At 38.6% G+C, this 17,369-nt stretch overlaps 1 protein-coding gene across 3 annotated transcripts in view; it reads left to right on the top strand.

The window, feature by feature from the left end:
* Positions 1–15,207, top strand: part of SLC28A2 (solute carrier family 28 member 2) — an 18,149-nt gene extending 2,942 nt beyond the window's left edge. For all 3 annotated transcript variants that reach the window (XM_025038968.1, XM_025038967.1, XM_025038969.1), the window contains 9 exons: positions 41–121; positions 1,367–1,492; positions 1,575–1,705; positions 2,133–2,301; positions 2,492–2,689; positions 3,301–3,382; positions 4,718–4,816; positions 5,024–5,135; positions 14,670–15,207. In XM_025038968.1, the coding sequence (XP_024894736.1) occupies positions 41–121; positions 1,367–1,492; positions 1,575–1,705; positions 2,133–2,301; positions 2,492–2,689; positions 3,301–3,382; positions 4,718–4,816; positions 5,024–5,135; positions 14,670–14,805 (1,134 nt within the window). In that variant the 3' untranslated portion in view covers positions 14,806–15,207. The remainder of the gene's footprint in view (positions 1–40; positions 122–1,366; positions 1,493–1,574; positions 1,706–2,132; positions 2,302–2,491; positions 2,690–3,300; positions 3,383–4,717; positions 4,817–5,023; positions 5,136–14,669) is intronic.
* The last annotated feature ends 2,162 nt before the right edge of the window (positions 15,208–17,369 follow it).

The raw sequence follows: 17,369 nt of genomic DNA, 5'->3' as shown, positions 1-17,369 counted from the left end.
TCCTGCTGATGTTAATGGTTTGGTCTTTGTATCCCTTTAGATTGCCTGGTTTTTGCAAATCACTATGGGCACCACTGCCACAGAGACCCTGGCTGTGGCAGGAAACATCTTTGTGGGTATGGTAAGTACTCTAAGGATTTCTGATCTTCCTTTTTCTGGAGAACAAAGATTATGGCAGAAAACAGGTTGAGAAAAGTGTTTTCCTTCTGAAAAGTCAAATATATGAAGAGTGTATGGGCAGGCAATCGCTGATGAAAGAAAACCCAGAAGCTCAAAGGAAACTCAGCTCATTGCTTTTACCATTCATGTATGATTATACTTACCTGAGCATACTTAATGTGGGCATCCTTAACCACCCATCCAACTTCTTACACAGGAATTTAGGGAAACAGCCTGCTCCAAATCTTATCCCCCTGCAGGGGTAATGAAGAACGTTTGCTCTATGTTCTGGTTTCTCCCTGTGATCCTCATTTTCTGGGGCCTCTAAGAAGGCAACAGCTTGCTTAGGGCTTATACCAAGGCTCTTCCCCATAATACTTGCTTGATAGATTTATGTGGAGTAGGTGCTCAGTATATGGTATTGACTGATTAGCTCAATGTTAGGGACAATGGCTTGTCAAATTAACAAGGAGTTAGTATTGAGATCTTTCGTTCCCCAGGCCCTGGGCCGATTAGCTGTTTCTGAAATGTTCCCAGAGTACTTTTGCATACTTCTACACAGTGCTCTGTGTTTTGCTGAAATTATCCATAATCATCTTAGTTTCCTCTGCTAGAATGTAAGCTCCCAAGAGTAGCAACTTTGCCTTGTTCACATTAATATCCCTAGCATCTAGTACAGCACTGGGTACACAGTTGTCACTCATTAAATAATAAATAACATTATTTTAGGTTGATACTAGATATTGTTTACATAGTTGGGTCTTCATAATTTCATAACATTTTCACAAACATTTCTTTTGATTCTTTCATCAACACTGGGCTTCAACCAGCTATTTGTAATTCATTTAATGAATACTTTTTAAACAATTAATATGTACTCAGTAAGTGAACTGTACTCCATAAGGTCATTCATTAAGTATATGGTTTTAGACAGTGAGAACATACAAAAGAGATATACCATTTCTCTTCTGTAGTATTTAAAAATTTAAATAGGTGAGACAAACACATGAAAACAGAGAAGAACAACGCCAGCCAGTATACGATTAGGTGCCAGAGAAAGTGGGGCAGATGCTGGGAGGGCCTAAGAGCAGAGCTCGGTGCTACGAGGGTATCCACACTAGAAGAATGTATCCCTGGGGTCAAGGTGGGCACTTTGGGGTGGGGAGTCACAGCCTCTTGAATCTGACTCACTTCTCCTTGTTTACAGACAGAGGCACCTCTGCTCATCCGCCCATACCTTGCAGACCTGACGCTCTCTGAAATCCATGCAGTGATGACTGGAGGGTTTGCCACCATTTCAGGCACTGTGTTTGGAGCCTACGTATCCTTCGGGGTAGGCATAATCTGTTTGATCACCCTTGAGTGAGCCTTTGTCTGGGTTCTGTAGATGCTGATTCCTAAATCTGGCCTTATAGATTGATGCATCATCCTTGATTTCTGCCTCTGTGATGGCTGCACCTTCTGCTCTTGCCTTATCAAAGCTGGTATATCCAGAAGTAGAAGAGTCCAAGTTCAAGAATAAGGAGGGGGTAAAATTGCCCCGTGGGTGAGTCCAATGAGGCATATAATTTGGGAGATGGTGAGGTCTGGTGTAGAGTCAAGAGTAGTGATTGTGGTGACAGAGGCTTCGAGTCTCCAGGAGAAGGAATAATGTGATTCTCTGTCCCCACTTGTCTACCTCTGCCTCCACCTAATCATGTTGATTTTCTTTGATTGTTTAACCTTCCCATCCACCTCTATCTTCTGCAGGCCAGTATCCTCTGTCCTTGGTGTTAGTGCAATTTCGTAGCAATTAAATCTGATATTGCTTCAATGTAATTCCCACCCAAAAGGTCACTAAGGAACCCCTATCACCTCTCAAGCTGGTCTTGCACCCTCTTCCTGAGCTCCTACACCGCAGAGAAGGTTCCTCTTCTCTGAGAGGCTGAGACTAATCCAGACACCATATTTTTCTCCTATGCCAATAACCACAGAAAAGAAAAGAATGTCCTGGAAGCTGCCAGCAATGGAGCCACAGATGCTGTAGGCCTTGCTACTAATGTAGCTGCCAACCTGATTGCCTTTTTGGCTGTGTTGGCCTTCATCAATGCTACCCTCTCCTGGCTAGGGGAATTGGTAGACATACAAGGGCTCACTTTCCAGGTAAAAAATTACATTTATTGGGCTGTGTTTAAGTAGTCTTTGAACTATGCATGTCCTCCTGACCCACAGCGAGCTAAAAGACAGCATGGATAGAAGGGTGGAGGAGACTGAGTTAAGGCTCCAGGAAAAGTCTGGGTCCTGACCTGTGGTATTCTTTCTTTTCCTGGGACATCTCTTTCTTTTCACCTAGGTGATCTGCTCCTATATTTTAAGGCCCGTGGTTTTCATGATGGGTGTGGAGTGGGCAGATTGTCCAACGGTGGCTGAGATAGTGGGGATAAAGTTCTTCACAAATGAGTTTGTGGCCTATCAGCAACTGTCTGAGTACAAGAACAAACGTCTCTCTGGAGTGGAAGAATGGATCGGGGGTGAGAAACAGTGGATTTCTGTAAGTGACAATCCAGAAAAGCGTAAATTGTTTATGAGCAGACAGAAAGTGTTAAACAAAAGTTTGTTTCACACTCATGGGTCCGTTCCGTTGTTCCAGGCCTAACTACAAAGCAAGCGTAACACTATGCTTAGCTCCAGTGCCCAAGCTGCTTGGAGGTGTGTGTGCTATTCCTCCCCCACTCTCTGACCCAACCTCTCTCTATGATGTAATTGTTGGGTCTTTACAGCTGGGGCAGCTCAGGGTGGACACTATTTTTGATGGATGGCCGAAGTTCCCCTTCTTCATTTATAAGTTTAACTTGCTATAAACTAATCTCTCTTTACTCTCTCTCTGCCTTTATCTTCCCTCCCAATCATCCTCATTCCCAGGCCTTCTCCTTATTCATAGGTTTCAACAAGAAGAGTATTGGGAAAGAGGCCCCTTGTGGTTTCCATATCATTATTCCCGTAATAACTTAGAACGTGATTATTTTCTGAGCACCTTTTCCATATTCCTTAGGGTAGTGTGGACAAGATTAGGTGTTCTAAGATGTCTGGAACTTCCCTGTGAACACACGACTGCATACATGGGATTGAATTTATTTACTTATTTCTTTTTGTTTTCCCTAGGTGAGAGCTGAAATCATCACAACATTTTCACTCTGTGGATTTGCCAATCTTAGTTCCATAGGAATCACACTGGGAGGCTTGAGTGAGTTAATTCATTTTCCCAGCTATCCAATAAGCCAGCCAGATTCCACCTTCTGTGGTAGGCAGTCCTGGTGCTTTGGTACAAGCTGAGACCAGATAAAGAAGCTGATGTGAAACTGGCCCAGTCAGATGGCAGTTAAATTGAAGTTAAGGCAACCATTCTACCTGACTATATATGGAGTCCGGGCTGGGTTTACAATCGCAACTTATGTTAATTTTTTCCCTTTTGATAAGATGCCCAAAAGACCAATTTTATTTTCATTTTCCCTTTGAGGAAGATTATAATAATATTATTTTTATTTTGCCATTAAATGGGCATGGTGTACATATAAGTAAAGATATTTTGTTTTTTATTCAGTAGCGAAGGTGTTTTCTGAAATTGGGCTGCTTACCGGTTGACTTCATAGAAGTAGGAGTTGCACAAGGAATCAAAAGACAAATAAAAGCATCAGATGCACAAGGCAGATAAATAGTAAGAGGGAGGGGTATGAAGTGTTGGATTAAAAGCTACAGATCTCCATGTGTGGGAGAAGTGAGTATTTGAAGCAGACACAGATACATTTACACTGCTGAATGCATTGCTGAATGTGGGTGAGGGCTGGAGGAAATAACATGAGGAAAGTGGAGGAAACATGAGGAAAGTGGAGTTGTCTTTGAGCATAGGAGCAGGGAAAATGACTAGCAGATTCCAAGAGATTGAAAGATGCAAGTTAGAAACAGTATAAGAAGAAATACAGCTCGGTATGTCTATTTTTTTATAGTATTCATATTCTGGGGGAGAATCATTAAGTTGATTTATTTGGTAGCCGATTGAACAATTGAAAGGTAAACAATCTTTTTTCAGTTTATCTTTTTCCCTTTTGTTAAATACTTGTCTGTACTGTTGTAATTCTGATGCCTGATTACTGTCTGATCATGAGAAGGCCATCTAGTAGTGGGATGTGCATCATGTGACTAAATGTTGCCCTCTTTATCGCTCTGGCTCAAAACAGTCCATTTAATTCTGGTCCCAGTCTAAAACTGCAGATGTGCCTGTTTGGAGCAACCTGCAACTTTGCTTGATCCAGATATATATTGGGAATGTTCCTGGAATCACTGAAGTTAGGGTCAGACACAATCTTTGACCTGGGAATGTCAGTGTTAGTGACCCATCAGGACTAATGCATATCCATTACTGCTTAGGGTACTGCTGGCCAGCCTCTCTGGTGGTTAGTGGTAAAAATGCTATTCATCTGCTGCGTTTTGTTCTTCTGCATTCTTCTAAATGGGGGGCTCATGGGGTATACTTGTTGTCTGGTGGGAAAGAGATCAAATTATTTTATTTTGTTGTCTGCAGCATCGATAGTACCCCACCGGAAGAGTGACTTGTCCAAGGTTGTGGTCAGTGCCCTCTTCACAGGGGCCTGTGTATCCCTTATCAGTGCCTGTGTGGCAGGTAGGTACCTCAGCTTAGTCTCTTGGCAGAAATCTCTTACTTATATTCTGACAAGATCTCTCTCAGAATATTGATTTAACTATCCATCTCACAGATGCATAGAAAAGGCACCTAATCTACAATATTCTCAATTCACACCCAAATTATTAAGAGCCTCCAAGAACATGTATAAAATCTTCCCTTAGTATCTCTGTCTCCTTTATCCAGGAATCCTCTATGTCCCCAGGGGAGCTGAAACTGACTGTGTCTCCTTCCTAAACACAAGTTTCACCAATAGAACCTATGAGACCTATGTGTGCTGCAGAGGGCTCTTTCAGAGGTGAGTGAGCCCCAGGATTCCTGTTCCCTCCTCTCACTTGCTATCCTCCACTCAGAAATTATCTGGGAGTGGGAAGAAATAAGGTCTTGAGAATAATCATGTGGATGCTGAATACAGTGTTTACGAAGGACGATGGGTATTTGTGGTGGTCTAGGTCTATGTTCTCTTTTATTAGATGCGTCCTCAGTATTCTCTTTAGTTTGAACAAGTGATAGATTTTACCTATATTGGTGCGGTATTGAGAAGTGGAGGTACAGGGGAAGAAGTACAGAAGTGTGGTTTTCCTGATAAGAAGACACTGTATTTATTGTGATTGGAATATAGATAGGTTATAAGTGAAGACTTGGCAATAATCTTAAGTGGCTAAAAAATTATGGGCTTCTTCAGACAGAAATGATGACCGAGAGAGGATAAAGTCGAATTGATAAAATCACGATGCATTCAGACAGTGTAAACATGAACTCATTTACCAATTTCTGGGATGTTATATTCCTCATGTAAAGAACTTGGAAGTCACCGTTCTATTCTAATGACAAGTGAAAAACTAAACAATCTGAAAAATCAGTAATTCTTCTTGGATTCATAAGAGAGGTGAGGATATAGGGCAAGATTGGAGAGACAGGTGAATACAGGGAGTTACGGAGAGAGGTGGATACAGGGAGTCATGGTTACTGGAGCAGAGACTCACGAGTGGAAAATGCCACAGAAAGCTATGCAGGGGTAAGAAAACCTGAAACTTCAATGGCTGGAGGCTTAGTGGGGACAAACTCTGGGGTGGGGGCAGTCATAAGGGTGAAATCTTTGTGAGTTTTACCTCCAGAAGCTAGATCAGGTTCTCACAGTAAATAACCAGCAAAAATGCCCTTGTGCTTCTGGTACGGGGAGAGGGAAAAGGAACCATTTTGAAATACACCAGAGCACTCTGGGTTTTTGTTTGTTTAACAAGGACTGCCCTTGGGGGAGACTGGTTAAGCAGAGCCTAACCTGCTGGGGTATTATCAGAGACTAACTGACCTGGGAGGAGGGAAACACCCAACTTCAGCCCACTCTAACCAATCCTGTCCCACCTAAGGAGGGGGAAGAAAACTGAGAAGGACTTGTGAAGTTCACCATCCAGAAACACAGGCTTACTAAAAGACTGAGACCTAGTCATAGTACTAGAGCATATACTTCCCCTCCTCTCACATCTTATTACCATTGCATTACTAAAAGCCTATTGACAGCAGTTTCTTTTATGTGTACATCATGTCTGGCTATCAAAAAGAAATTATAAGATTCACTAAGAAGCAAAAATCACAATTTGAAGAGATAGATCAAGCATCAGAACCACACATGGCAGAGATGTTGGAATTAATCAGATTGGGAGTTTTAAACAACTATGATTATATGCCTAGGGCTCTAATAGATAAAGTAGATGGCATGTATGAACAGATAGACAACGTAAGCAGAGATATAGGAATCTTAAGAAAAAACCAAAAAGGTATTCTACAGATGAAAAAGCGCTGTAACAGAAATGAAGAATGCCTTTGATGGGCTTTTGGTAGACTGGATACAACTGCGGGAAGAATCTTAGAGCTTGAAAATTTATCAATAGAAACCATCAAAACTGAAAAGCAAAGAGAACAAAAAGTGGAACAAAAAACAGAACAGAATATCCAAAAACTGTGGGACAACTACAAAAGGTGCAACATGCGCATAATGTTAAGTACAGATGGAGAAGAAAAGAATAGAAAAGAATAGAAAAAAAAATTGAAATAATAGTGATTAAAGATTTTCCCCAAATAAATGTCAGACACCAACCCACAGATCCAAGAACCTCAGAGAGCACCAAGCAGATTAAATGCCAACAACTAGACATATAATTCTCAAACTATAGAAAATCAGAGATAAAGAAAAAGTTCTGAAAGAAACTAGTAGGAAAAAAAAAAAAGAATATATTATTAAGCTAAAAGAACTAGTTATAGGACAGATAAAAGGAAAGATTTGATGAACTAGAATGTTTGGTTCTACCAAAGCAAAAGATGTGTGTTGCAGTGATACATAGGTGACTAAAGAGAGTTGTGGGAGATGGGGCTGAAATACCTCAAAGGCCTTGTTCAAAATGCTAAAGAAGTTAGATTCTGACTTACAGAATTCTGAACACTGGTATGATAAGATGTTTTTTTAAAAAGATCATTCTCATAGCCATTTGGATAACAGGAAGACCAATAAACACACTGCTATAATCATCCAAATGAGATGGTACAGCTAATGCTAAGTGATTGTGAGGATGAAGATACACTAGACCAAGGAGAATTTGTAGGATTGGTCATTGCTAGATAAGAGGGAAGGGTGGGTGAGGAAGGGAAAGGAATCTCAAGTAACTGTCACCTTTATGTCTTGGGCAAGTGGGTCTAAGGGGTGCCATTAATTCACCGAGAAGAGGACTAGTTCCAGGAATAGGAGTAAAGGGGAGAGATTACAGCTTAGCTTAATTCAGTTGGCTATGTTGACTTGGAAGTACCTATGAGACCACCATGTGAAGCTACTCACAGCCAACTGGGATCTGGGGTTCAAGAGAAAATCAGAGCTGGAGATATATTTGGAAGTTATCATTAAGTGTGTGATCTGTTTACTACATAGATAGATGTTCGGGTACTATGCTGCTTAACAGGTTACTATGCCAAGTTAACAGATATTACCCTCTTGTGTTTGGTTATCATCAGAGTAGGCAACCAACATCCTCTGGAAAAAATAATCCTTTTAACATACTATTAAAGATGAATTAAAAACTAGATAGATAGATAGTTTTGATTCCTATGTTCTTATTGCAGTTCAGTGGATGTCACTGTAAGCATAATCTGAAGTAAATGAATAAAAAGTGAAATTTACTAATTTTTATTTAATGAGTTGTCTTTCCACCACTGAAATTCTCTAAAATAATTAATAGAATACTCTTTCCTGCTCATTTCTGGCTCTAAAGCTGCAACTGACCTTTTGTCTATAGTTACTTACTGAGTGTCATTAGCATCGAGAATCTGAAAGTATAATGTTTTTGTCCAATCTATTTATTCTAAATAAGTCTGGAGTGACTCCAGACCTAGATGGCAATATAGGAGGCTCCTGAATTACTCTCCTCTCAGCTGCCAAATGTAGCAGTATGCATGGAGTAATTCCCTCTGAGAGAACCAGAAACTAGCTGAGTGACTCCTACACATTGGGCAACTGAGAAAATACCTACAGTGAATTGAATAAGAAAGGCTAAGACACAGTCTCACCATAAATTCCACCCCTGGCACAGCACCAATCAATCAAAGGGAATTCCCAACTCTCAGATTCTCCTAGAGAGTGAAGGGTTTGGAGTACATATCTAGTGCCTCAGCTTTTAAGTCTCCCCCACCCCACAGGGAGAGGCTCCCCAAACACCTAGCTCTGAGAGCATATGGGGCTTGGGTTCCTGAGTCCCACAGAACTATAGAAAACAAAGAAGCAGTTCTTAACAGGCAGAGAGCACTCATTGTGGCTGTCTGCCAAGGCTCAGTGCAGAGGAAACCAGCAAAAATGCCCATCTCCCAGTCTTTGCTTGGAAGCAGTTTGACTGCATACTTTCCAAATTGCTGGGGGTCCAGCTTCTAATTAGCACACCTCTAAGTTCTGACTGCACTCCTTCTCAGAGCTGAGCAAGCTGATGGGCACTGCCCCCATCTTCTCCCTCAGACTTGCTCCAATGATAAAACCAGGTCATCAGCATCTCTTTGGAAAGAGCTTATATATATGTCTGGTGCCATGGCTTTTGTGGCTACTGCCCAAGGGACAAGTCCCCAGATCACTGGGCTCTGATAGCCAACGTGGCTTGCATTCATGAGTCCCACAGGACTATAGATGATTTAAAAAGTTGTTTTTAATGGGTGTGTGTATGTAAGCACTCCCTGTGGCTGTCCCCCCAGGGCTCAGTGCAGAGGGAGCAGGCAAAAACACCCATCTCCCAGTCTTTTGCTGGAAGGGGACTGACGCATCCTTTTAAGCCCTTGCCTTAGCGTCCAGCTTCTAATTAGCACACATCTAGCGGATGACCGTGGTCCTCCCTGAAGCCCACTTTCTCCCTCCAGCTCACTCCAACAATAAAACCAAGTTGCCAGTATCTCACTGAAAGAGGCTTATATACACATCTAATGCTCCAACTTTTATCGCTGCCACCCAAAGGACAGGCCCCCAAATCACCTCGCTTTGAGAGTAAACCAGGCTTGGATTCATGAGTCCAACAGGACTATAGCAAACAAATACACAGTTTTTAAATGGGCACGGGAGCAACCCCCAGCAGCTATACACCCAGGCTCAGCAAAGAGGGAGCAGGCAAAAATGCCCATCTCCCAGTTTCTCCATGAAATGGCCTTGACTGCATACTTTCCCAGCTGGTATTTGAGGGTCCAGCTTTTAATCAGCTTGCATCCAGGTGCTGACTGTAATCTTCTTTGGGACACTAAAGAGACCCACACTGAGACACATTATAACTAATTTGTCAAAAGTTAAAGACGATTTAAGATTTCAAAAGCAGCAAGAGAAAAATAACTAGTTATGTACGAGGGAGCCCTCAGAAATCCATCAGCAGATATTTCAGAAGTGAGTGGGGTGATATATTCAAAAGAAAAAAAACCTAACCGAGAAAACTTTACCTGGTAGAGTTGTCCTTTAGAACCCAGTTATAGGCTGCCTATAAGAGACTCACTTCAACTTCAACTTCAACTTCAAGGACACACATAGACTGAAAGTGAAGGGATGGGAAAAGACATTCCATGGAAATGGAAACCAAAAGGAAGCACAGGTAGCTATATTTACATCAGACAAACAGACTGTAAGCCAAAAACAGTAATAAAAGACAAAGTCATTACAAAATGATTAAGAGTATATACCAACTGTAAATATTTATATACCAAACATAGAGCACTTAAATATATAAAACAAATATGAACATTATTTCTGAATGGAGAAATAGATAGCAATACAATAATAGTAGGAGACTTCAGTATTCCCCTTTAATGGATAGATCTAAACAAAAACTCAACAAAGAAACAGTGGATTTACATACATTTACAGAACAGTCCATCCAACATCAGAATACATATTCTTAAGTACACATGAAAATTACCAGATGGATCATATATTAAGCAACAAAACAAGTCTTAATAAATTTAAGAAGATTGAAATCATATCAAGCATCTTTTCCAACCACAATGGTATGAAACTAAAAATCAATTAGAAGAAAAAACTGGTAAATTTATGAATATATGGAAATTAAACAACATGTTCTTGAAGAATGGGTCAAATATGAAATCAAAAGAGAAATTTAAAAATTTTCTTGACTTATCACAAGGAAAAAATTGTAACTATGTAAGATGATGGGTGTTAACTAAACTTATTGTGGTAATCACTTCAGAATATATACATATATCAAATCATTATGTTGCACACCTTATATGTCAATTATATCTCAGTAAAACTAGGAAAAAAACTTGAAAGAAAAAATCTTCAGACAAATGAAAATAGAAACGCAACATGTCAAAACTTATGAGATTCAGCAAAAGCAGTTCTAATAGGGAAGTTCATAGCAATCAACAGCTACATTAAGAAAAAAGAAAGCTCTCGAATATAAAATGTAATTTAACATCTCAAGGAACTAGAAAGAAACACTAAGCCCAAAGTTAGAATGAAGGAAATAACAGAGATCAGAGCAGAAATAAATGAAATAGACAAAAAAGACAATAGAAAAGATCAAGCTAAGGGCTGTTTTTTAAAATAGATAAAAAACAAATCTTCAGCTAAGAAAAAGAGAAAGACACAAATAAAATCAGAACTGAAAGAGAAGATATTACAACTGAACACAGAAATACTGAGAAACTACAGTTGACCCTTGAACAACATGGGTTTGAACTGTATGGGTTCACTTATACATGAATTTTTTTCAGTTGACTGTAGTTCAATTGACCCAAGCATTTCAAACCCAAGTTGTTCAAGGGTCAGCTCTGTGTTTGGGAATCCACATATACATAGGGCTGACCGTGGCTACATGTGGATTTGTGACTGCTCAGGAGGTTGGCACTCCTAACTATTGTGTTGTTCAAGGGTCAGCTGTACTATGAACAATTATATTTCAACGAATTAGATAACCTAGAAGAAATAGACAAATTCCTAGAAGTATACAACCTAACAAGACTGAATCATAAAACAAAAATCTGAACAGACTGATTACTTGTAAAGAAATTTGAATCAGTGATCAAAAACCTCCCCAAAAAGAAAAGCCCAGGACTAGAAGGGTTACTGTGAATTCTACCAAAAATTCAAGGAAAAATTAATACCAATTTTCTCAAACTCTTCCAAAACATAAGGAGTGAACACTTCAAAACTCATTTTATGAAGCCAGCATTACTCTGATACCAAAACCAGACAGTGACATTACAAGAAAAGAAAATTACAAGCCAATATTCCTGATGAATATAGATGCAAAAAAATCCTTAAGAACATATTAGCAAACAAAATTTAACAGTACATTAAAAGAATCCTACACCATGATCAAGTGGGATTTATTCCTAGGAATGCAAGGATGTTTCAACATATACGAATCAATAAATGTGATATATTGCCTTAACAAAATGAAGGATAAAAATCATATGGTCATCTCGATAGATGCAGAAAAAGCATTTGACAAAACTCAGCATCGTTTCATGATAAAAACTCTCAACAAATTTGGTATAGAATGAATGTATTTAAAAATAACAAAGGTCATAAATGAGAAGCCTACACATAACATCATACTCAGTGGTGAAAAGCTTAACGCTTTCCATTAAGATCAGAAATAACACAAGGATGCCCACTCTCACTACTTTTATTCAATATAGTACTGGAAGTCATAGCCAGAGCAATAAGGCAAGAAAAAGAAATAAAAAGTACCCAAATTTGAAAAGAAAATGTAAAATTGTGTCTGTTTGTAAATGACATGATCTTATATATATAAAACTCTGAAGATGCCACCAACGCGCCCCCCCCAAAACTATTAGAACTATGAAAATGAAAACAGTAAGTTGTAGGATGCAAAATCAATATACAAATATCAGTTCATTATCACTTCATTAACAATACAAATATCAGTTCAATATCAGTTCAAATATCACTTCATTAACAATAAATCAATATACAAAAATCAGTTGCATTTCTATACATTAACAACGAAGTACTGGAAAGAGAAATGAAGTAAATAATCCCATTTATAATAGCATCGAAAAATACTTAGGAGAAAATTTAACCAAGGAGATAAAAGATCTGTATACTGAAAACTATAAAACACTGATGAATGAAATTGAAGAAGACACAAATAAATGGAAGAATGCTCTATGTCCATGGATTAGAAGAATTAATATTGTTAAAAGGTCCATATTACCCAAAGCAATCTACAGATTCATGCAATCTCTATCAAAATTCCAAAGGCATTTTTCATAGAAAGAGAAAAAACAATCTTAAAATTCATATGGAACCATAAAAGACCCCAAATAGCTAAAGCAATCTTGAGAAAGAAGAAACAAAGCTGGAGGCATCATACTTCCTGATTTCAAACTATATTACAAATCTCTAGTAATCAAAACAGGATGGTATTGGCATTAAAAAAAAAAAAACCCACATAGATCAATGGAACAGAAGAGAACCCAGAAAAAAAATCTATGCATATATGGTCAATTAGTTTTCCACAAAGGAGCCAAGAATATACAATGGGGAAAAGACAGTCTCTTCAATAAATGGCACTGGGAAAACTATATCCACATGCAAAAGAATGAAATTGGACCCCTTTCTTATACCATACACGAAAATCAACTCAAAATGGATTAAAGACATGAATGTAAGACCTAAAACCTTAAAATTCCTGGAAGAAAAATTAGGAGTAAGCTCCTTGACATTGGTCTTAGCGATGGTTTTTTGTTTGATGCCAAAAGCAAAGGCAACAAAAGCAAAAACAAACAAGTGAGACTTCATCAAACTAGAAAGTTTCTGCACAGAAAAGGAAACCATTAACAAAATGAAGTCAATCTATAGAATGGAAGAAAATATTTGCAAACCACATATCCGATAAGGGGTTAATATCCAAAATATACAAGGAATTTATAGGAATTTATACAATTAAACAGCAAAAATATAATATTAACAAAAATTTTAAATCCAGTTAAAATATCGGCAGAGGAACTCAATAGACATTTTTCCAAAGAAAACATTTAAATAGCCAACAGGTACATGAAAAGGTGCTTAATGTCACTTATTAGCAGGCAAATGCAAATCAAAACCACAATGATATATCACCTCACGCCTGTTAGGATGGCTATATAAAAAAAAGACAAGAGGTAGCAAATGCTGGCAAGGATATGGAGAAAAGGAAACCCTTATACACTATTGGTGGTAATGTAAAATGGTACAGGCAGCATGGAAAACAGTATAGAGGTTCCTGAAGAAATTAAAAATAGAACTACTGTATGATTCAGCAATCTCAGTTCTAGTTATATATCCAAAGTTGATGAAATCACTATCTGTACACCCATGTTCATGGCAGCATTATTCACAGTACTCATGGTATGGAAACAACCTATGTGTCCACTGATGAAGGAATGGATAAAGAAAATGTGGTATATATATGCCATAAAATATTATTTATCCTTATAAAAGAAGCAAATCCTGGTATTTGTAACAACATGGATGAATAATTAAGCTAAGTGAAATAAGTGTCACAAAGATAAATATTGCATGGTATCACTCATATGTAGAATCCAAAAAAAATTTTTTTTTAATTGAACTCATAGAAACAGAGTAGAATAATTGTTGCCTGGGACTCGTGGGTGGTGGAAATAGGGAGAGGCTTGGATAAAGTTAGAAGCTTTCAGATATAAGATGAATCAGGTCTGAGGTTCTAATGTATAACATGTTAACTACAATTGATAATACCATGTTATATGAAATTTGCTAAGAGTAGAACTTAAGTGCTCTCACCAAAAAAAAAAAAAAAAAAGGCAAATTGTGAGGTGGTAGATATGTTAATTAACTCAATGTTGGAAATCCTTTCACAATGTCCATATACATCAAATCATCACATTGTATACTTTAAATATATTACAATTTTGTCAATTATACTTCAATAAAGTGGAATAAATAAATATATAAATAAGCCTGAGCTGTTCTCCTTTCTCAAGAGGAAAGTGGCTCTGTAATACTGCTTCACTTTTTAGAATAAATTCAATTCTCAATCACATTACAAGACATAAGTTTTGCCTCAGTGATGTTTGGAAATTCCCAAAAGGATGATGGTTAGGAATTGGACACTGATACAGGGTTTCTTGGTAGCATTATCTTGGGCATGAATGAGAAAATACACTTAATTTGTCTTATTTAACTGGTCATTGTGATCGGATCCATTTACAGGTTTTTGTTTTCATTTTTTTCCAGCTGCTTGGTAAACTTATTGATACATCTTGTTGTATTGTTTTTATCTGACCCATTATATCTCTCTCTGGCTTTTCATTTCAGTACTTCTCTGAATGGTACCAACCCTCCTTCTTTTTCCGGTCCCTGGCAAGATAACGAGTTCAGTGCCATAGCCCTTGCTAACTGCTGTGAACTCTACACCAATGCGTGTGTACCTAAGGCTGGTCCATTTCCATAATAGTCTTGATCTTTACAGCTTTTTGATGGTAAAAGTATTTATGTACCCAAGAGTTCCCACTCTTCAACTAACTCACCATGATCTTTAACTGTAAATGTGAAAATTTTATATTGGTTCACTGTATGCCAATAAAGAAAAATAGCATTTGTCTTTCCATTATTTGGCTGAACCAAATAGGAAATTTCTATGAGCTCTGTCTGAGCTTATATGTGAAATAATAAACATTACTATATCAAAAACATGTCTTGCAAATCTTGCTTGTAGTTACCATGTTAAAATTATGTGATTTAGTCTGCTATAAATGTGATTTGGTATGTAATATGTACTGAGGTAAAAAGTTGTTTTTCCTGGAGTTTTGTGGATGAGCTAAGTTTATGGTACTAAGTGTATATATAAAAATTACATGAGTATTTAATAAAGTTTTTTCTGATTGTCACACATTTGTAAACCTGCAAACTCCTTAACATCATCACATGGTAAACGAGAAGTATTCCAGTATGCAAACTTGTAAGGAATGTCCATTTCTTAACGGCCCTTACTTTGTTTTAGTATTCTGCTTGAGTGCCATATTTGCTTCATGTTTACAGGGAATCCTTTAAAACAGTGGTTTTCAGTGGGAAGGAGGGGGCAATTGTGCCTCCCAGGGGACATCTGGCAATGTCTTAACACATTATTAGTTGTCACAACTGGGGAAGGGGGGTACTGATATCTACTGGGTAGAGGTCAGGATTGCTGCTAATCATCCTACAATATACAGGTTAGCCCCCAAAACACAGAATTCTCTGGCCCCAAATGTCAAAAGTGCTAATATTGGGACATTCTGGTTGTAAATATTTAATATATTTCCTATATTTAATATTATTTATAATACTAATATTATAGCCTTAAAGAAGAGTTTCAAAAAGATGTAGGGTTCCTCAAAAATTTAAACAATAAATTACCCCATGGCTGCACAATCCCATTCTTAGATATGTATCCAAAAGAACTGAAAACAGGTATTTAGACAAGTACATGTACATGCATGTTCATAGCAGCACTATTCAAAATAGTCAAAAGACAGACACAGTCCAAGTGTCTATCAGTGGCTGAATGGATAAAAAAATTGTGTTATATACACACAATGGAATTTTATTCAGCCATAAAATGCATGAAGTGGAACTTAGACAAGATTATGCTAAGTCAAAGAAGCCAGACACAAAGGCTTATTTTCATATGATTCTATTTTATATGATTCCATTTATATGAAATATTCAAATGAGATAAATCTATAAAGACAATACAAATTGATGGTGTCAAGGTTTGGGGGAGTGGGAAATAGGAGTGACCACTTTGCGAGTATGTGGTTTTACTTTGGGGTGATGGAAATGTTTTGGAACTAGAGTTGGTATTTGCACAACACTGTCAGTGTACTAAACATCACTCATTTGTTCACTTTAAAATGATTAACTTTATGTTATGCGAATTTCACCTCAATAAATTATATATATTTTTAAAAACATGTAGATACTTGTATGTTCCCTTAGCTAATCTACCTTCTCACGCTTCACACTTACCTGAGCTCAGAACCTCTTGGTCTTCTTTCCAGTCTTCAGTCCTACCTCCTATTTTCCAAAGTTGAAATCAAAGAAAATGAAGCTTCAATGAACTGCTTCTTGATCTACGCACTGATTTTGACCCTAGCCTGGTTTCTTTCTGAGAGGCAGCAGAATGCAGTGGTTGGTGGAACTGGATACTAGGCCAGATTACTTGGGCTCTGATTCAGGCTCACTTATCTCTGGGCAACTTTCTTAACTTCTCTGTGCCTTAGTATCCTCATATATAAAGTGGGGATAATGGGATCTACCTTATAGGTAAAGATTGGCTGTTCACCGTAATAAGACCAATGTAAGGGTTTGATACTATTATTTCTATTTAAGGAGCTCAGTTCCCGGCTATCAATTTGAGTTGCCCATGCAATTTAGTTGACACAAGGAAGCAGGCAGCACGGAGGGAGCTCCTAATCTCCTTTCAGGGGGAAGGGCTGGCTTTCTAATTCTATTTCCCATTTAAAGCAAATCCAGTCTAAACTCGCGCATTTAAAAGGCCTCGCTGTAACATAAGAAAGCATGACAATCTTTAACACCATCACCTGCAGAAGAGTCTCACAAACAAGAGCGAACAAGAAAGGCCGGACTCAATGCGACGTTGGCAAAAGCAACACCAGCTCCTGGGGCCAAAAGGGGCCCTAAGGCGAGCATCAAGGTGACCTGGGTGGAAGAGGGCCGGGTAGGCCGGGTTCGGTTGCGAAGCGAGGGTCAATCCTGGGAGGCGCGATCTGTCAAACTGGGGCTCCATCCTGGGGGCGGGGCCAACTAGCGGACTTCGCCATCTGGTAGCGGACACGGCGCATGCGCTTGGCTTCTAGGCGCCTCAGGCAGAGAGAGAGGAAACTGAGGAAGAAAGTGGTAAGAGGAAAGACAGGGAGGACGAGGAGAAATGGGAGTTGTGAAATAGGGCTGTGTTGGGATGTGGGAGTAGCCGTGTGGAAAGGGGACCATGGGATGAGGAAAGGAGAGTGGCCGGCT

This window comes from Pteropus alecto, unplaced genomic scaffold (assembly GCF_000325575.1).
Source record: "Pteropus alecto unplaced genomic scaffold, ASM32557v1 scaffold86, whole genome shotgun sequence".
Taxonomy (NCBI): Eukaryota; Metazoa; Chordata; class Mammalia; order Chiroptera; family Pteropodidae; genus Pteropus; species Pteropus alecto.
This window is presented reverse-complemented; position numbering and strand designations above follow the sequence as displayed.